At 42.3% G+C, this 21,179-nt stretch overlaps 1 protein-coding gene across 6 annotated transcripts in view; it reads right to left on the bottom strand.

The window, feature by feature from the left end:
- Positions 1-21,179, bottom strand: part of EFCAB6 (EF-hand calcium binding domain 6) — a 233,602-nt gene that overhangs the window by 112,829 nt on the left and 99,594 nt on the right. For all 6 annotated transcript variants that reach the window (XM_077914193.1, XM_077914189.1, XM_077914192.1 and 3 more), the window contains 5 exons: positions 17,660-17,770; positions 15,050-15,155; positions 9,075-9,242; positions 5,199-5,258; positions 4,947-5,107 (listed from right to left, as the gene is read on the bottom strand). In XM_077914193.1, coding sequence (XP_077770319.1) covers positions 4,947-5,107; positions 5,199-5,258; positions 9,075-9,242; positions 15,050-15,155; positions 17,660-17,770 — 606 coding nt within the window. The remainder of the gene's footprint in view (positions 1-4,946; positions 5,108-5,198; positions 5,259-9,074; positions 9,243-15,049; positions 15,156-17,659; positions 17,771-21,179) is intronic.

Raw genomic sequence — 21,179 nt, 5'->3', positions numbered from 1 at the left:
GAACATCTTGCATGCTTTCATTTATATAAACCACTAGAAAACGCAGTTATCTGCAATGACAGATGCAGGCCAGTGGTTACTAGAGCTGCGGAAGAGATGAACTGCAGGAGGACACAAGGATGCTTGAGGTGGGGGTGGGAGGGATGAAAATATTTGCTATCTTGATTGATAACTTGCAGTGGTTTCATGGATATATATACATGATGGAGATGCTCAAACTATTTTTTAAAGATGTACATGAAGGGGTGCCTGGGTGGCTCAGTTAGGTGGCCGATTCTCGATTTTGGCTCAGGTCATGATCTCAGGGCCTGGGATCAAGTTGGGCTCTACAGTCAGCGGGGAGTCTGTTTGGGATTCTCTCTCTCTCCCTTTGTCCCTCCCCCGGCTCAGGTGTGTATATGCATGTGCGCGTGCGCTCTCTCTCTCAAATAAATAAATGTATGCAGTTTATAGCTTATAGGAATACTGTAATAAAGATACGGCACATGTAAAAAGAATAAATTTTCTGAAATTGCAAGTTCTGGGATGGAATTGTGGAAATACCTATACTGGAACTTCGGCACATTGCAAGTATTTTAGAAAACTGTAGGAAACTACTAACAGGACAAGAACTACTTTTTTCCTTTTCAATATTTTGTTTGTTAGTATTTTTCTAATCATAAAAGTTGTACACACCCATCGTAGCACACTTGGTAAAGCCTGGGGACCAAAATAAAATGCCACATATTTGTTAGAACCCATATGGCAGCAGAGCATGTAGCTGTGGGTGTGGGCCTGGAATCGGCCTCTCGGGGCCGGAATATCAGCTCTGGGCCTCACAGCCCTACGAGTGAAGGCAGGGTTCACGAGGTGTGGTCTGCAGCTGCTCCTGGAACTTCGGGAGGCCCAAACCATTCTCATATGGACACGAGGAAGTCTTTTGCCTTTTCCACCCTGCACCTCTGGAGCACAGTGGGTTTTTCGGAGGCCTCATAGCATGTGACCAGAGGGAAAGCGTGCACAGACAAGTTGTATTCTCTAACGTTTTCTAAGACTGTGGAAATGTTTCAGGTACAAACGAGGAGCTGGAGTGAGTTTTCAGAGATTAGCTCAGTTTCTTTGCAGCCCTTCACTAGCTCACGACCAGCTACCTTTGGTTGCACCTGTTATAATTTCTGTAACCTCCTTATCATCCAAATAAGTCATTATTTTGAAACTCCAATGTTTTGTCTGAGCCTACAGGGAAACATAACAAGAAAGTACACATTCATTTTTGTTTTCTGCAATAACATTTTTAACATCTCACTTTTAATTTCTAAGACAGCCTTGTCCCCAATAATTTTTAAGCCTATTAAAGGATTGAGAATCACCAGCTGGCACATCATCCTTTCTCTGCTTTAGTTTCCTTGTCTATAAAATGCACCCACCTCAGAGGATCACTATAAAGTAAGAGGATCCATAGAAAGCTCCTAGCTCTGGGACTGGCTGTATGTACACAAGCTCCATAAACTGCAGATGTAATAATCACAGTACGATTATCACGATGCTGCTTCCCACACAGCCAGGGGCAGTTCTGGAAATACTAGCCATTGATATCATTGCTTCAGGAAGTATTTATGCTGCAGGTACTAAGCACGGTGCTGAGTAGTATGGCTACGACTGTGAACAGACTACATACACAACCCCCGCTCCAGGGAGCCAAGTGGTTGTGAGAGTGTGCATTCAGAACCGAGGGAATGGGCCATCTAGAAGTCCAGGGGTGAGAGAGAGCATGGGGTTTTCAGGAAACAGCAGCTTAGTCGGCACTGAGTAAAGAGCAACAGCACCAGCCAAAGCAAATGTTTCTTGAGCTCAGTACCGGGTGCAGGGCTCTGCGTCTAGGATCTCCCTTGACCCTTACCACACTCTCCTAAGTAACGTTAGTGTGACCAAATCGGGGCTCAGAGTGGGTAAGTAACTTGCCCAAGGGCACAGCTAGTCCGGAGCTGAGCTGGGATGTGAACCCAGGCAGTCCAGCTGCACAGCCTGAGCTCTGGAGGGTACGAGGATCATGAGGAGCCCGGGAAGCCACTCTTAAAAAAAGCATCTGGATGTTTTCCTAACAGCAGTAGGACACTGGGGTGTTTTCTGTAGGGTTTTAACATGAGTAGATCTGTGGTTGAGACAGATAAGCCTGGCTGCATCATGAAGAAGGGATTAGAGAGGCTTCTATCAAGTATCCAATTACCTGCATGACCAATCCACTAGATTTCTTTCATTCATTCATTCATTCATTCATTTCATTTCAGTCATTCATTCCCTCACTCAATCAACACTTAAGCAGCCCTGACCATGCACCAGGCACTGTTCTAGCACCGGTGCAGGAGCTTCAGAGGTGAATCCAATCCTCAACACTGCATTTCCCACACTCCTTGCACAGTCACTGGCACACTCTGGGTCCACCTTGCCCCTCGCGGCCTGGTGGGGCCCTCTCCCACCCGCCCCTCTCCTGAGGCTCGAGGTCACTGATGAGCTGGCGGTGCTCTGCTAGGTCCGACCCACACCCTCTCAGCTCAGGCTTGCTATCTGCTTCTAGATCAACGCCTGCTGAACGAGTGCTCAGGCTGTCAACGTAAGGAGAATCACGTCGCAGCGCAGGCCGCCCTCTGCGCCCACGTCCTCTGGAAGTCTCCTGCTGAGGTTTCACTCGACCTCCTCCGTGTTTCCTAACTCCAGTGACACTGCCTCTGGTCGTCATCTGAGCCCCCTCCCTCCTTGCGCCCTCACTCCCAGAGTCACTGAGTCTTATCCTTCTGCCAAGCTGGTCACAGAGCCCTCTGCAGATCCACTGCCACCCCCTGTGCCACGTACCTGTCCTCTTCGCCTCTCCCTGCCACAGTACCTTCTCCACACTGGGGCCACAGTAACCCTTATAAAGCACGGATCAGACATCCAAGGCCACCTCACAGGCTCCTCACCCCCTGGGCTGTGCTTCTCCACTATGGCTGCACATCAGAGCCAGCGGGGACTTCAGTATAACACTGCCTGGCCTGGCCTGTGAACAGGGCATGGGCCTTGGGATTTTTCAAAGCTCTCCAGATGATTCTAAGATGCTGGCATGAACCAGTGCCCTGCCAGATGGCCCCAGTTCCTCACCCGTCCCTCAGTATCATCCCCCTGCTGTTTCTCCCTATACGACTGCCTGCCCCAATGGTCCCAGATGGCTTGCCAGTCCCCACATGTGCCCCTACTCCTCTGTGCTTTCCCCACTATCCTATGTCCTGGAATGCTCTTCTTTTTCTCCTTTGGCCTCAGGCATCATGTCCGAGAAGCTTCACAGATTCCCTCCTGCCCAGCTGTACGTGATCGTTCCTCTGAACCACGTTCACATGCCATGCTGGGTTTGTCTCCATCTCTTTCCCCCACACTAGAGCTCCCTGGAAATAAAGGGATTTCTGTTAACCAGTTAAGCAGGAGCAGGAATGCAGGAGGCACTCCCTAATACCACCCACGGAGTGGAAGACTAGGTGAAGGAATCAGTGGGTCCCACTGCTCTTGACTGCACAGACCAAAGGCCATAGCGGCTGAAGCCCCTGCAGCCTGGCTTCTTGCCCCACAGAGGCCTCGTCCAGGCCCCCTGAGGTCCCTCTAGAACCCTGTCTCTTGACTTGCTGCCCCATCTCACCCCCTTCCTGGGTTTCCCACGCTCCAGCAAGCTGGCCTTTCTGCCAACGTTTGAGAAACGGACAAATGCAAACACCACGCTCTGTGTGCCTCCTGCTCAGGAAAGCCTTGGCCTCACCTCCTCTTGTAAACCCTTCTTCTCCTGCAAAAACCAACCACAGGAAAAATGGGTAACGAAACACAAACATTCACAGAAAAGAGACTTGAGTGGCCAACTACTGCTAGATCAACCGTGTCACCTGAAATCAATGTAATGTAATCAAAAGCAACAAATACAGGATTTTTAACATTCTAGTCAGAAGAACTGAAAGAAAATCAGAGTAACCTTCTTCCCTGCGATTCAATCGGATTTCCACCCAGCCTCCAGATCACTGTCCATAGTAGGAAACGTGGACCAAATGGTCTCTAAGGTCAGGTTCTGGACCACAAGCTTGAGCACATGGTGGGGCATTTGGTGGTGGTCAGGGAAGCAGGATTCAAGCTGAAGGTTCTCAAGGTCACCACAGAGAGGGAAGCAAGAGGGCTCTGTGCCCCCAGAGCAGCTGAGTGGGGGTAATGGGAGTAGTGAACAAGACACTCAGCAGGAGACCTACAAGGCCTTCAGGGCTCTGTGCTCTTCTGTCTCTTAAGATCCTTGTCCCCTCCCAGCTTCGCTCAGTCGCCACCAGGTAAGCTTTACTTTTGTTTTGTTTTGTTTTCTTTTAAATATTTTATGTACTTATTTGGCACAGAGAGACTGAGACAGCATGAGCAGGGGGGAGGAGCAGAGACAGAAGAAGGAGCAGACTTATTGCTAAATAGAGAGTCTGATGTGGGGCTCAATCCCAGGACCCTGAGATCATGACCTGAGCCAAAGACAGGTGCCCAACTGACTGAGCCACCCAGGTGCCCTGGGGTAAGTTTTAAACTAAAGTAAAACAGAACTATAATTCCAGCCTCTGCACAGGACGGCTGATGGCAGCCTGGCACCCTGGGAGGTAAAACAGTATCAGGGTTAAGAGCAAAGAGTCACAGAGACCCGGGAGGCCTCCTAGCTACGTGACTGTGAATAGGGACTTCTTCAGACCTCAGTTTCCTTATCCACAGGAAGGAAAAGCAGCCACCTTCCGTGGCGGTTGTGAGGACTAAATCATAGAGCGTGTGGCAAACTCCTGACCAGTGTTCTGTGTTAGTAAGGACCCAATAAATAGCAATTATCAATATTCCCTATCGATACTGCAAACACACATAGAAAAAGTTTTAGGATTATAAACAGACTCGATGAGAGACATGACCCGAATTAATTTCGTTACCAGAACACTCACTTCAGTAAATGTTCGATTGTTAAAAATGGACAGAAGATGCGCATGATTTTCTTGAAATTATTTCGACCAATGAGCCCTGTGTCTCCGAGGTCATATGACCGTAGCATTTTGTAGAAGGCTTGGAGATTCCTAGCAATTGAGTCCTGAATGATTTCTTCCACCTAACACAAAAAACAAACACATTTAGCAAGCCGGACCTTTGTAACCTGGGACGGTAGCACCCTGGGACCACACGAGGGAAGTGTTACTTACTGAATCCCAAGCCAGGAGGAGAGGCGCCTTGGTGTCTGCAGAGGAGGAGAGTTTTTGTATCTAATTGGGAAAGAGAAAGTGTGTAAGTACGAATCTCTCCTAAAGGCAGTAGGAGCCTTGGAGGCAGACACATGGCTTTGTCCCTTTAGCCAATTAACTCTTGAGGTCATAAGCAAGGGAGTTTACCCCCTAACCCCCATGTGGAAATGGGGATCATGATTTTTAACTTACACTCATGAAAAAAAAAAGTACTATAAACATGAAAAAAATCTATCTCCCAGCCTAAATAAACTCAAAATAAAAGAATAGTGAGTTGGCATTTTTGCCTTTCAGAATGGTAAAAATTAAAAAGGAGGCAAATTGCCAGTGTCAATAAGGGATACTATTAGACAATCTGATAATCTACAGACTCCAGGGCAATAGTGACCGCCTCTGGGGAATGACGAGGGAACAGAGCTAGAAGAAAAACTTACTTCTCACCATGTTCCCTTTTGTATCTTTTGCATTTTGTACTTTACACATATATTCCTCTGTTAAAATAATAAAAATAATTTCAAGGATAAAATGTATATTCTTTGACCCAATCATTTCTATTTCTGGAAATCTGTAAGAATGGAATAATCACAGAATGGTGCAAAAAAGCAGGCACAATATCCATTGTAGCAAGATTTAGAAAAGTGGGGGGAGAAGAACATGTAGTTTACAACAGGGAATAGTTTACTCTGTATCTTTTAAAATCACACAGCAGAATTTTTATTGACCGTGTTAAGGACATGTTAGGGACAGCATGGACTGAAAAGTCATTAGTTATAGGATCTCATTTTAAAATAAAATAGGTATCATATATGAAGGTATGTATCCAATCTTCAAATTGCATACATCTGTGCAGCTTTTTGTATATCAATTATACCGTACTAAAGCTGAAAACAAAGTGCGTGCAGGTATACAGCACAGGTACAAGGTTCAGAAGAATGTACAACAAAGTATAATAGTGGGTAATGATCCCTAGATGTTAGAACTAGTGGTGATTTTCTTTTTTTTCTATTTGCAAAACTGTGTTTTCTAATTTTTCTCCTTCATTCCTGTATGTTCATTCATTCACTCACCACACTGTTTCATGAGTTGGCCTGGCACTGGGCTAGCACTCACGGGTACAACAGGCAGTAAAAACAGAAAGGCCTGTCTTCATGGAGGCATGACCACACAATGACCAAGTTGTGATACTGTGACCGGGCAGGTGTGCGAGGTCAGGGGCTGTCAGACAGGTTTTGGCAGAGGTATCACGGAAAGTTCCTGAGAAAGCTGTGGGTGCACTGAGACCTGCAGAGGAGCATGAAGGGAATCCTGGCAGGAGCCACTGCATGGCCAGGAGGCAGGAGGGGCCTGGGGATACCTGAGGACCCGAGCCAGTGTGGCCCACGAGGATTCTGGGAAGTGGTCAGCAGGGCTGGACCACATGGGCACTTGCCATACTGGTTCAGAAGTTCTGCTTTCTTCTAGACCCTGGACAGCCACCTGAGGCTTTTAAGCATGGCAGCCAGCAGGACGTGGTTTATTTTAAACAAAGATCATGTCACTTGTCATGTGGAGAGCAGATTGTTTACATGTCCATATTCTGCTTTTAGAGAAAAAAAACAAACAAACAGCTATGTGCTGGGACAGCCAGAGGCCACAATTCTCAGGAGCTAACACAGCGGAGTTCAGTGAGAGGTACAATTATTCTTTTCTGTGTGCGAGAGCCCTGCGACTTAATTTCAACCTAGGGTTCAAGGAGGACCAAATGACACTGGTTTAGGATGTGGTCACCACTTTGCACAAGGTGGGCGTTCAGGAAATCATATTAGTGAAAAGCTAATTTGTACCTGCGAAAATAAGTCTATAACAAACATTGCAAAAAGAATCTGTTCATGCCAGAAATCTCACAGAGGAAGACATAGACATGGCCAACACGCACATGAGAAAATGCTCTGCATCACTTGCCATCAGGGAAATACAAATCAAAACCACAATGAGATCCCACCTCACACCAGTGAGAACGGGGAAAATTAACAAGGCAGGAAACCACAAATGTTGGAGAGGATGTGGAGAAAGGGGAACCCTCCTGCACCGTTGGTGGGAATGTGAACTGGTGCAGCCCCTCTGGAAAACTGTGTGGGGGTTCCTCAAAGAGTTAAAAATAGATCTGCCCTACGACCCAGCAATTGCACTGCTGGAGATTTACCCCAAAGATACAGATGCAGTGAAACACCGGAACACCTGCACCCCGATGTTTCTAGCAGCAATGTCCACAATAGCCAAACTGTGGAAGGAGCCTCAGTGTCCATCGAAAGATGAGTGGATAAAGAAGATGTGGTTTATGTATACAATGGAATATTCCTCAGCCATTAGAAATGACAAATACCCACCATTTGCTTCGACGTGGATGGAACTGAAGGGTATGATGCTGAGTGAAATAAGTCAATCAGAGAAGGACAAACATATGTTCTCATTCATTTGGGGAATATAAATAATAGTGAAAGGGAATATAAGGGAAGGGAGAAGAAATGTGTGGGAAATATCAGAAAGGGAGACAGAACGTAAAGACTGCTGACTCTGGGAAACGGACTAGGGGTGGTAGAAGGGGAGGAGGGCGGGGGGTGGGAGTGAATGGGTGACGGGCACTGGGGGTTATTCTGTATGTTGGTAAATTGAACACCAATAAGAAATAAATTTATTATTAAAAAAAAAGGAATCTGTTCATGCCTATCACATTCACTACCTGACACTAATTTTTAAAAATTATTAAAAAATAAATAAAATAAATAAAAATAAAAATTCTTAAAATTTTTAAGTGCTAATCATTATTGAAGTTATAAAAAGCATTCCGAATAATAAAACCGTCAAGTTTTCAAAAACCTAGTATGGATCACTAGAGGTAATAAACAGTTATTTTTTAAAATGGGTAACTAACAGGGTTACTGGGTGGCTCAGGTCATGATCTCAGAGTCCTGAGATGGAGCCTCATGTCAGGCTTCTTGCTCAGGACGGAGCCTGCTTCTCCCTTTCCCTCTGCCCCTCCGCACCGCTCATGCTCTCTCTCACTCACTCTATCTGTGTCTCAAATAAATAAAATCTTTAAAATGGGGAACGTAAAAACTCTTAAAATATTAATGAGAACCAAAGGAGTAATTAAAAAACATGCCCACGCAAGACATGGTTGCAGGAGGAGTGCTGCAAGCACAGTGTGAAAAGAAGGTACATCCTGTACACACAGGTGCTCTCATCCCAGGATGGGTTTCCAGAAATGTCAAATATCACCCTTCAATATGATTTAGACACTGAGAATTAAAATCAAACAACTCAAACACTTAACTCTTACTTAAAATGAAAATTAGAGTAGCTCAGTTGGTTAAGCATCCAACTTTTGATTTCAGCTCAGGTCATGCTCTTGGGGTTGTGAGATCGAGCCCCACATCAGGCTCTGGACTCAGTGCAGAGTCTGCTTGGGACTCTCTCTCTCTCCCTTTGCCTCTTCCCCCATGCACACTCTCTCTAAAACAAATAAATAAATCTTTTTTTAAATGAAAATTAGGGACACATGGGTGGCTCAGCAGTTGAGCGTCAGCCTTTGGCTGAGGATGTGATCCCAGGTCTTGGGATCGAGTCCCAAATCAGGCTCCCTGTGAGGAGCCTGCTTCTCCCTCTGTCTATGTCTCTGCCTCTCTCTGTATGTCTCTCATGAACAAATAAAATAAAAATCTTTAAAAAAAAAATTAACTCAGCTGAAAAACATGAAGTCCTCAAGACTATTTCACTGACCACCTCTTATTTCACTAAGAATACTTGAGTTTCGCACCATCAACAGAAAATCAAACATGAAGTCATCATAAAACTCACCTTAGGGGTCTCTTCAAGCAGTTCAATAAGTGTGTAGATGTTAACCCATCCGGTGTCCCCAGGGTCAAGCATTTGCATGAGCTCTTTGAATTCTGAATCACTGATTTTTACAACCATGCAATTTAGAATATATCGCAATTCTTTCCCCGTTATCTGTCCATCAGGTTTCTGAGCATGAGAGCATAAGGGAATCTCATTAAAATAGGAAAAAGGAAGGAAATGCATTCCATATACTAAGCATCACTGAATAAAGAGTGAGCTCTGGCCCAACAGAGTTATGATGAAGCAAGAATCCCTCAGGTGGCAGTCACTCTATAACACTGTGAGCCAAGAGCAGTGTGCTGGGTGGGTGCCGGGGGACTAAGTCTTTTCCAGGGACTGTCTATCAGGATGTGGGCAGGAGATGACCTCAAGTGAGGAAAGAGGCCAATGCTACAGGCACAGGCTGACCGCTGCCTTGGACTCGGGCTGAGTGCTGGCTGTCTCAGCAACTCCTGCCCCATCCCCACCTGAGGACTGCGTGGCTCAGCAGCAGAGGGCACAGAGCTTCCCGGCAATTCAATTACAACTTGCCAATTTACTAAAAATATTAATTATGCTTATTTTAACTCCCACCAACCTCATCAATTACATAAATGGACAATTACTTAGCAAGAAAAATTTCAGCCATGCTGCATAAAGAAAACATATTATAAGCAAAATACTGTGAGGCAAATTCTTCCCCCAGAATAAAAAATTACCAATAAGCAAATTGAATATCAAAATAAAAGATACTGTTTACTGGAAAAACGGGGGAAATAAAGAACCCCTACCTTTCTCACAGAGAGACACTGTAGCTATTAGTGTGACAAAGGGGCTAAGTCATAAAGCAGCATATAAATGTCAGCCATTACTTTGGGTCCAAAATCAGAAAAAGATATAAAGTTGGTTTAGGGAAAATTAAGTAATTTTAAATTATTTATTTAAAAATAAATAATATGCCTGCTTGCTTTTTGGTTTGGGAGTGATCATCAAATTTTTAATGTCCAAGTAGGAAAATTATGATTCTTAATAAATTTACAGCATTATGAAACCATCACCATTGACTGGTTCCAGAACGTCCCATCATCTCATGTCTGTTTTCCCAACCTAAGGTAACTCGTCTATTTGCTGCCTCTCTGTATTCACTTTTTCCTGGGTATTTCAGGTAAACAAGCATACACTATATGCATCGGTATGCATTGCGCATCTGGCTTTTATCGCTTAGCGTAACGCTTTTGAGGTTCATTCAGGATGTATCATGAATCAGTATTTTGTTCTTTTTTTATCCTTGTTATCATCCCACTGTATGGATATGCCACATTTTGTTTATCTAATCACAAGTGGATAAACATTTGGATTGTTTCTGGCTTGGAGATTAGGAATAATGTTGATAGGAACATTTGCACTCAAGTCTTTGTGTGGACATATGTTTTTACTTCTCTTGGGCAGCTACCCACGAGAGGAACTACTGGATCATGTGGTACATTTCTGTTTAAATTTTAAAGAAATGACCATGTCGTTGTTTTAATGGCAACTTTACCACTTTACATTTCTACCAGCATGAGAGTGGTTGAGAGTTCCATCTCCACATCCTTGTCAACACTTATTACTGACTACGTGGGATGATTATCATCATCCCAGGGCTGGAAATCCCAGGGCTGGGAATGCCAGGGCTGGGAAGTGGTGTCTCAGTGTGTTTCGGACTTGTGTTTCCCTGATGTCTAGTGATGATGATGATCTTTTCATGTGCTCGTTGGCTATTCATGTGTCTTCTTTGATGAAATGTCTATTCAAATATTTTGCCTTTTTTTTATGATAGAGAAAGAGAGAGAGAGGCAGAGACACAGGTAGAGGGAGAAGCAGGCTCCATGCATCGGGAGCCCGACATGGGACTCGATCCCAGGTCTCCAGGATCGCGCCCTGGGCCAAAGGCAGGCGCCAAACCGCTGCGCCACCCAGGGATCCCTATTTTGCCATTTTTTACACTGGGTTGTCCCCTGAGTTCTAAGAGTTCTTATATATTCTACATGCAAGTCCTTTACCGAATATATAATTTGCATACATTTTCTCCCAGAGCATGGCTTATTTTTTGGAGCACAATTTTTTAATTTTGAGAAGTCCAATTTACCAGGGCTTTTTTTCCCCCTTTATGGATCATGCTTTTAGCGTCATATCTAAGAAATCCTTGCCTAATACAGGTCATAGAGATTTATGCATATGCCTTCTTCTAACAGTTTTGTCATTTTAATTCTTATATTTAGGTTTATGGCCCATTCTTGGTTAATTTTTGTGTATGGGATATGGTAGTTCATCTTTTTGCAAATGGATATCCAATTGCCTCAAAACCATTTGTTGAAAAGATGATCCTTTCTCACACTGATCTTGTAAAAAATAAATTGACCATAAATGTCAGGGCTTATTTCTGGACTCTTAGTTCTGTACCATCAATCAATATGCCTATCCTCATGCCACTGGCACACTCTCCTGATATCATAACTTTGTACTAAGAATCAAAATCTGGAAGCTTAAGTGCTCTAACTTCATTCCTCTTTTCCAAGATTGGTTTTGGCTATTCAGCAACCTTTGCATTTCCATATGAATTTTAAGGTCAATTTTTTAATTTCTGCAAAAAAATCCAGTTGGCATTTTAATGGGGTTTGCAGCATTGAATCTATAGATCAATTTGGAGAGAGCTGCCATCTTAATAATATCGAGTCATCCAATCCATGAATATGGAATGTCTCTTTGTTCACTTACATTTCATTTAACAGCGCTTTGGAATTTTCAGCATTTAAGTTTGGTGCTTTTGTTAAATTTATTACTAGGTATTTTAGTCTTTTTGATGCTATCATAGAAATGCTTTCTGAAGTTCATTTTCAGATTGTTCATTGCTAGTTTATAGAAATATAACTGATTTTGTATATTGATCTTAGATCCTACAACCTTGATGAACTCATTATTTCTAGAAGTGTATGTGTATCACATTGTGAATAAAGACATTTTTCTTTCTTTCCAATCTGGATGCTTTTTCTTTTCTTTTAAGATTGCACTGTCTAGAACTTCAATACAATGTCACATGGAAGCAGCAAAAAGCTGACATTGCTGTGTTTTTCATGATCTTGGGGGAAAGTATTCAGTCTCTCTTTTTTTTTTTTAAGATTTTATTTATTAATTCTTGAGAGAGAGAGAGAGAGAGAGAGAGAGAGAGAGGCAGAGACACAGGCAGAGGGAGGAGCAGGCTCCATGCAGGGAGCCCGACATGGGACTTGATCCCGGGTCTCCAGGATCACACCCCGGGCCGAAGGCAGGTGCTAAACCACTGAGCCACCTGGGCTGCCCAAGTATTCAGTCTCTTAACATCAACTATGGTTAGCCATTAGTTATGGGTTCATTGTAGATGCCCTTCTTCAGTTTAAGGAATTTCCCTGCTATTCTTGTTGAAAGTTGCTATCATAAAACAATGTTGGACTTTTCAAATGTCTTTAATTCTACTTATATTGCACTACTATATTAACTGATTTTTTGGAAGTCAAACCAACCCTGCAATCCTGAGATAAATCCCACATGGTCAGAGCATTTAATCTTTTTTATATTAGTTGCTGAGTTTGGTTCACTAATATTTTGCTGAGAATTTTTGCAACAATATTCATGAAGGATGTTGTCTTTGATTTTCTATTCTTGTAGTCTCTTTGTCTGGCTTTAGTATTAGGATCATATTGGCCCCAGAAAATGAGGTGGGAAACACTCCTTCCTCCTATATTTTCTGAAAGTTTGTGAAGGATTGTTATTATTTCTTTTATTAGGTATGTTTCTAGGCATTTGATTTTTTGAAAGATGTTGTTAGAAATGATATTTTAAAATTCTTTTTCTAATTTATTGTAGTTTATAGAAATAATATTGATCTTCAAAACAGTGACCTTGTTTCCAATGACCTTCTAAATTCTATTACTAATTCTAATATTTTCTGGAATATAATTCTGGACTGTCTATTCAGGAAATAATGTAAGCTACAAATAATAACACTGAGAGTAAGAGTGGGTGAACAGGCAGGGTACAAATGGTTTCTGGGTGTTGGAAAGGGAGCCGTATCAGGTTTAAATGTGAGTGACTGAGGTAATTGGGTCCACTCAGAGGGAAAGTGGCAGCGTGCAGAGGTAGCACATACAGCTACTTGGGATACATGAGTTGGAGCAGATCTAAAGCAGTCTTTCCTACAATAATTCTGCATCCCTCTCTACAGCAGGAGTGGGACCTGCTTCCCCCTGTTGTCCTCTGCAGCCAGGCAAAATGCCTTTTCCTGCCTACTCCTAGTCCCAAAATGTGCCCAAGACCAAGGCACATGGTAGGGGTGTTGGGAGTCCCCATGTATCTATGCACTCTGCATGCACCATGGATGCACATGCATGCACTGTGCAACTCCACGGTTTCTGATGGTCACTGCTGTTATGTGACACTCTAGAGTGTGAGCTCATCATTGGCAGGGCCTTTGTATTACTCATCTATGTGTTCAGTGTTAAGTGCCCAAGGCTGGGCCCAGCCTGGGGCAGGTGCTTGATTCCTCATTCACATGACATGTTTGTTGATCAGCTCTGTTTGTACATCAATGACTGGTAAATAGTCCAATATTTGGAGTGGTTAGCATGATTACAGTCCTCCATTAACAGAGATGAGATTTCACTATTTTTGATTAAATTACTTTAATATACCATAGTAGGTGCTGAGGCGGGTAAACACACAAAAACCTTCATTTATCTCCAAGAGGAAGCCCAGCCAGCACACTCCCAGGCAGCTCTGCCCAGGGTAGTTGGTTTGAATCCTGGCCCCACCATTCACTAGCTGGGAGCCTGAGGCTGGGTACTTACTATTGATGCTCCCTTTCCTTGGCAAATGAGGGCAAATAGAAATGATCAAATGGAGATAAAATTAGTGTCTACCTCACAGAGGTGCTGAGAAGCTGAAGTGAGTGAAGACAAGTAAATCACTTAAGATGGTATCTGGCATATTGCAAGCATGCGATATTCTTGTTTGTTCAATAGAAGAGACCAAATCATATATGTCTATAGATTAACTAGTACAGCTGAGCTAGCTAAAATGTTCCCCCCTCTCCCAAAAACAGAATCCCAAATCTCTGAGTCTACGCTATGCTCAGAAACCCTAAGCAATGGCATTCTAGATCAACAGGGGTGAGGAGTCTCCAGTACAAAGAGGAAACCTCTTTGCCACCTCCAGGCCATGTGGGCCCCTTCCCATAATGCTGTCCTGTAGCTGTCTTTATAGGAAGACTGCCACTGAGGCCAAGTACCTCCTCTTTTATACACAGTCATACTTGAGTCTGAGGCAAAGCAAGTCCCTGGACTCCTCCAGATTTAACAGATTCAGTTACTGAATATACTTAGTAAATAACAAACTTGGGAAATGTTGCATGTTTCAAAAGTATCCAAATGCTGCTTTCTAAAATAAACATTAAAGTGGGACAGGAGCTAATATTCTGAGCAGGTTACAAATTCAAGAATTAGCCTCCTCTCTGTAGTACAATTAAACCAGGTAGGCTCTTTGGAACAAAGAAAACGTTCCTGTGATGGGCTACACATTGCTATGAACCCACACACTCTAGGCTGGGGTGGGGAAGGTTCAAGAGGTTAAGATTACTCATGATGGGCAGCCACTGTCTCCTTAATGACCTTGCCACACTCTGTTCTCTGCCCCTGGCGTCTCCCTCACTACCAGGCAGCACATTTTATGTCATCTGATCCCCTCAACTACACCCAACTCCTGAGGTCGGGCCCTATAGTCCTAAATGCTCAGAATAAGTCCTCGCATATGATAGGAGCTCAAAAAATGCCTGTTAACTGGATAAAGGAATGAATATACAGCTTTTTTATTGGCCTTGTTCTAAGTGTTCACATTCTGAGAAACAATGAGGTTTTCCCCAGAGAAAGGTTTCAAAATCTTACAGTGTTGGCGATCAGGAGTGCTTTCTTCAATGATGTATAGTGATCCTCTTGTCTAGATAACTTTGTGATAATGTTTTCCTTGCAAGATTGATCTCTAGAAGTGATTCTACAGGAGGGAGAAGAGGAAAACAGGAATAAGGTTATGTTCTTGTGCTTTGTTCTTTCTTAATGCAAAGGGGGAAAAAAGCATCTTACTGTATCATAACACTTTATTTGTGGCTCTTCTTCCTGAAGGTGTAATGTGCTTGTGCAGGCCCACCTGTCATTCAGGGGGGTGGTCTCTGACAGGGGACAGGGTGTGGACACCATTACTCTTGCTGTGGCATCACTGTTCTCTCCCCATGCTGGCTAACTGTGGCCAGCCATCTTGCCAGTATGTGCCTTTAGTTTCAAAGAGACCAGGAAAGAGGCACCTGGGTGGCTCAGTCAGTTAGGTACCTGACTCTTGATTTTAGCTCAGGTCATGATCTCAGGGTCGTGGGATCAAGCCCTGCGTGGTGCTCTGCACTGGGCATGGAACCTGCTTGGGATTCTCTCTCTCCCTCTCCCTCTGCCCCTTGCCCTGCTCACTCGTGCTCTCTCTCATAAAAAGAGAAAGAGAGAGAGACACCAGGAAAGAAAGTGTGGTCACTGCTGAGACCATCACCTCCCTGTGTGTACGGGCAGTATCCTGAGGCACACTCACCTACATGATAACTGGGCACACGCTTCCCATGTTAAAGTAGTGGGAATGTCAACCTTCACAGCCTTCCCTTCCCTGTTGACAAGGGCCACAGCCACCTACATTATTGGAGCTCTCTCCTTTTCTTGCCCCTTCCATCCATCCCCTGAGTGCAGAGCCATCAGCCTACACATGTGCCCCTGAAGGCTTATGACCACCCACTCTGGAGACCAAAGCCAACTTTACTCTGGACTCTGATCAGAAGAGGGCTGGCTGCAGAATCCTGTAATATGAAACTACAGATGCCTCAGTCAGCCTCTGGTTTTCAGTGTTCAGTGGGACAGGATGACATTTCCCACCAAACAAAGAATGATGGTGAATCAGCTGAACCATTCTCAAATTTGTTGGGGGGATTTTATTGCTGCATCCACACAGCCATCTTAGCTTTTTCCAGTTGTATAAAAACTTATAAACACACACACCTACTACCATTTTTAAGAAACATATAAAGTAGCAGAATTCATGACTCTGAGTTGCTCATGTGACTCACCGGAGCCTTTTTTCTACAGATCACTAGCATAGGAATGAAGGGAGACTTCTGCGGTAATTATTACCTTCTACAATACCAGTGATGTTGGGGCCCCGTAGTTCTATGGGGGGTGTGTGGGGGGGTGGGGACTGTCTCATGCACTATGGGATGTTTAGTGGTATCCCTGGCCTGTACCTGCTAGGTATCAGTAGTATCCCCAACCCAGCTGTGACAACCAAAATGTCTCAGGAAATTGCTAAAGATCTCCTAGGGGGCCAGGGTTGCCTCTAGTTGAGAATCACTGTTTCAAAGTAAATAAAATTCACATTTTAATTCTTTCCTATCTTTCAGATAAGAAAATCATTTTAAACCTCCCCCTCCCCCGCCCCACACACAAAAATAGAAGTAACTTCACTTAAGAAATAAACTCTGAGAGTTGTATCTCAGGGATTGGAATGGGGGTGTGGGGGGTGGGGAGGGAGCTAGAGCTAGGTATTTAGAAATACCTAGAAGGCTGGTAACCAGGGCAGTTCATCAAATATTCATAAATCTGTGAGACAGGAATAGGACCTAGTGAAATGGGAATTAACTCTGTGGTATATTTTACTTTACAATAGAGCATAGTGCTTTCAATGAACGTGCCAAGATTATAAAAAGCCTGTTTTTTCCTTTAAGATTTATATAGGGCGATCAATACAGGACACACATCAACATAAACAAAATACTTCTTAGAGCAAAAGCCTAAATTCTAAAATGTCATATTATTAAGTACTTTTTTAATATTTTGGGCCCTATCGCAGTTTATGTGATCATATAAATCTGAAGTTATAATAGATATTAAAGTACAAAGGAAAAGAAAAAGAAAAGAAAAAAAAGAAAAAAGGAAAAGAAAAAGAAAAAAATAAAATACTTGTCTGCCTTCAAAAAAAATAATAGACATTAGAATGAAAATAGAAATAATGGTGCTCAAGGCAAATAATCCTCCCTGACCTGCAATACCTGCATCATGCAGAGAGGGGTCAGGAAGCAAGTGAACATGGATTGTTCCTTTCTAAAGAACACTTAACCAAGCACGCTTCCACAATTTTCCAAGAATACACTTAAAGCTCAGTATAACGTTGGGAGTGTTGATATGCATACCTAAAACATTCAAGCTCCATTTCTGCCTCCACTCACCGAGCATATCTAGTTAAGACCCTTATAGTCTTATTTCCTCATTTAGAAACTATAAGTATACCCACCTTATAGCTTAAGGCCATTTTAAATAGGAATACCGTATGGGAAATAACTGACAAACTATAAATCACTTTGTAAAGTTCATAATTATCCAATGAAGACTAATTTGTTATTCAAAAAAATGAAGAAAAAGTAATTCAAATATGTGTAAATAAAATTTAGTTTTTGTTTTTTTTTAACATACCTATTTCTTTTTGTTGGAGGAACTGTATTGTTGACTTCCAACCACTGGGGTTCATAAAGTGATGTTAGAAATTGTTTCCAATTGATTTTGGTGGTGGTTTTAAGTCCAAATCTAGATTTAAAAAACATGTATTATTTTAAACATTTTTTCTATTATGCTGCATGGATTAGTTGCTTGATAATGAATTGAAGATGGCAGGAAATGAATTTATATGAAGTTTCAAATCTAAGGTAAACAAAATAATTTAGTAAAATTTTACTATAAATTGACTTTCAAAAAGCAAGGAAAATCAAACTCATTCTCCATGTCTCTGTATTCCCTTAGTAGTAGCAGACGTTGAAGGAAGAAACAAAGCAATTTGAATAAAATTCTCATGCCCACCAAATAGTTCTTTCAAAGTCACTATCTGGAGAGCTCAGTCACTGTGGGAGGCCGCATAAAGGCCCAAGGCATGCACATACTGATTCCTGGGATCTGTGAGTGTGACCTCAAAGGGCAAAAAGAACTCTGCAGATGCTATTAAGGATGTGGATGTGGACATGGGAGAGCACCCAGCTTACCAGGTGGCCAATCTAATCATAGGAGTTCTTAAAATCAGAGTGTTTCTCCCAGCTGCAGCCAGAAAAAGATATGAGGACAGGGGAGAGGCCAAAGAGGAGGCTGCAGATGCAGGAAGGGCCACATGCCCAGGAACACAGGTGCTTCTAGATGCTGGAAAAGACAAGAAACAGACTCCTCACTTCTCCCCTAGGCTTGTGCTATTTTGTTATGGTAGCAATTGAAAACCAGTACAGATTTTAAATCTCAGCAAGAATAAGTACCCGGAAAATTGTTCAAGAGCAAATGGCCAAAGTTAACATGGCCCCATCATTCAGGGCCCAGGGATATCAGCAGAGCAAGATGCCAGCGGGAGCAACCTGATGAGAGCTCAGAAAGACCAAAGTGCGAGTCCCTGCTCCTTTGTTCCTTACCTATGCGACCCCAGACAAGTTGCTTACTACTCTAATTGTCTATTTTTCTCATCTATAAAATGATGAGAACCCTCCCTTACTACTGGGAGGGTTGCTATAAGGATTAAAGCTGCTAGATCAACAAGCCCCTCCTGCAGTACTAGATCACCAGCACACCCTTCTCTACTGTCCATGTGGCTTATACACTACTCATCATCCACACTTCCATAACAGGGGAGCAAAAAGTATTTGGGCTGAGATCCTTAAACAACAGCGTGAGATGCAGAAGCAGGAGACACCACAAGATGGACCACCCTGTTTTGATTGCTAAATTTCGTGGCTGTAAGGAAACTGGTCTCATGTAGATCAAATGTGAGCCACATGAGAAAGTGCAAGTGTGCACGTGCATGTGTACATGCACGCACACACACAGTCATATAGCCATGCTGGCCCTTTGGTTCTTCAGAACGGTTGGTCCCTTAAGTTTGCTGCTTCCTTTGCCAATTGCCACACTCCCCACCCTGCTTCCCATGCTTTAGTTAATTCTGCACCTGTTTTAAGTTCAACTTATTCATTACTTTCTCAAGAAAGCATTCTCCGATTTCCATAACCAGGGCTCTTTGCTCTATTACCTTGTCTTATAAGGAGGCACTATGCCTCCTTCCTTTATAGCATTTATCACTAAGGATTAATATTACTAGCATTTAAAACTTGCATAGCACTTTGATCATGTTTGTGATTATAGCACCTAATGCTTGATAAATGGTTATTACTTCCACTTCTGATCTTAGCATCATATACGTATTCATGAGAAAGATATTGACTGATTGATTGATTGGTTGATTTTCATTAGGTATACATGGCAACATCAATAAGTACACTGTGACAGTGGCCTAATGCCCTGCTGTTTACATACAACACAGTTTCATCATTTGTCCCCAGCCTGCCTTCCTCACGTTGCCTAAGATTTTGATAGTTTGTTAATACTATATATTTTCATCTTAAATTTGAGCAAGTTAGAAATTAATTTTCTATAATGGAAACACTGTGCCTACCATTAAAAGTAGAATCAGCTTCGTATATTATGTTTAGGAAATTACCTTACTCTTTGGGAAAAAAATCAAATTAGATCTTCGTATGATATACTAAATTAAATTCAAAATAGATGAAGAAGTGAAAACATAAATGCTAGGACCATTAAAAAGGAAAATCCATGTACCTACTCACCTAGTGTTGGAATAAGAAAGGGTTTTTAAGCAACATTTAAGAGGGGGAATCACAAACTTCCCCAGTTAATAATGTCAACATAAAAAAAAATCCTTATGCCAGAAATATTTAAACATTTAAGAGCCAGACTTGCAAAAATTATCTATTATTATAACAAAATGGTGATTTTCTTAAAACATTGTACAAATTAATATAAAAAAACTAAAACTTTATTTCCCTTCCCAGGATCTCCAGGATCACACCCTGGGCTGAAGGTGGCGCTAAACTGCTGAGCCACCTGGGCTGCCCAAACTCTTCTTAATTTATTCATAGTTATTTAAAGCAAAAAAGAAATAACATTGTTTTGTGATGTTTATCACATAGGTAGGTATAATACATATAGTACCCACAGTATAAAGGACACGGGGGGCAGAATGTAGACCCATATTGCTTATGTAGGTTCAACAATTTATGTGAAGTGGAACAGTATTAACTGTACACAGGCTGAGAGCAGTAAAAATGTATACTATAATCCCCATGAAAAATTATACAAAGGTGTATAGGTAAAAAGACCATAAGAAAATTAAAATTGAGTTCTAAAAAAATTCCAATATCTGAAAAGAAGAAAACAAATCTGAAGACCAAACAAAAAGCAAAAAAAAAAAAAAAAAGGAAAACCCAAATCCAAATATATCAATAATTACTTTTTTTTCAATAATTACTTTAAATATTAATGGACTAAACATTTGAATTGGATTTTTTTAAAGATCCAAATCATTCACAAAAAAGGCACTGTGTTTTGTTTTTGTTTTTTTTTTTTAAGAGAGAGAGAGAGTGAGCACATGTGTGATGGTGGGTAGGGAGCAGAAAGAGAAGTAGAGTGAAAATCTTAATCAAGCTCCACACTCAGTTGGAGCCCGATGTGGGGCTCAATCCCAAGACCCTGAGATCATAACCCAAGCCCAAATCAAGGCTCAGACGCTTAACTGACTGAGCTACCCAAGAACCCCAAAAGGCACATTTAATATAAAGACATAGATAGGTTGAAAATAAAAGGACACTATCTTAAGCCACATGGTCAAGGTCAACCTCAACAGTGACAAGTCATATTGATACCATGCATCCTTGATACAATGTGACAAGAATGATACTTTACCTCTGTGGTCTTTGAAAAACACATTACCCCAGTCTAATCAGTAAAAATTCCAGTTGAGGACGTTTTATAAAATATTTGACCAAAAATCCTCAAAACTAGCAAGGTCATTAAAAAAACAAGAAAAGTCTAAGAAAGTGTCAGAACCAAGATAAGTTTAAGGACACATGACTACTAAATGTAATGGGGTATCCTAGGTGATAATCCTGGA

The sequence above is a fragment of the Canis aureus genome, chromosome 11 (genome assembly GCF_053574225.1).
Source record: "Canis aureus isolate CA01 chromosome 11, VMU_Caureus_v.1.0, whole genome shotgun sequence".
Taxonomy (NCBI): domain Eukaryota; kingdom Metazoa; phylum Chordata; class Mammalia; order Carnivora; family Canidae; genus Canis; species Canis aureus.
The sequence above is the reverse complement of the archived record's forward strand: the minus strand, read 5'-3'. Positions and strand labels throughout refer to the sequence as shown.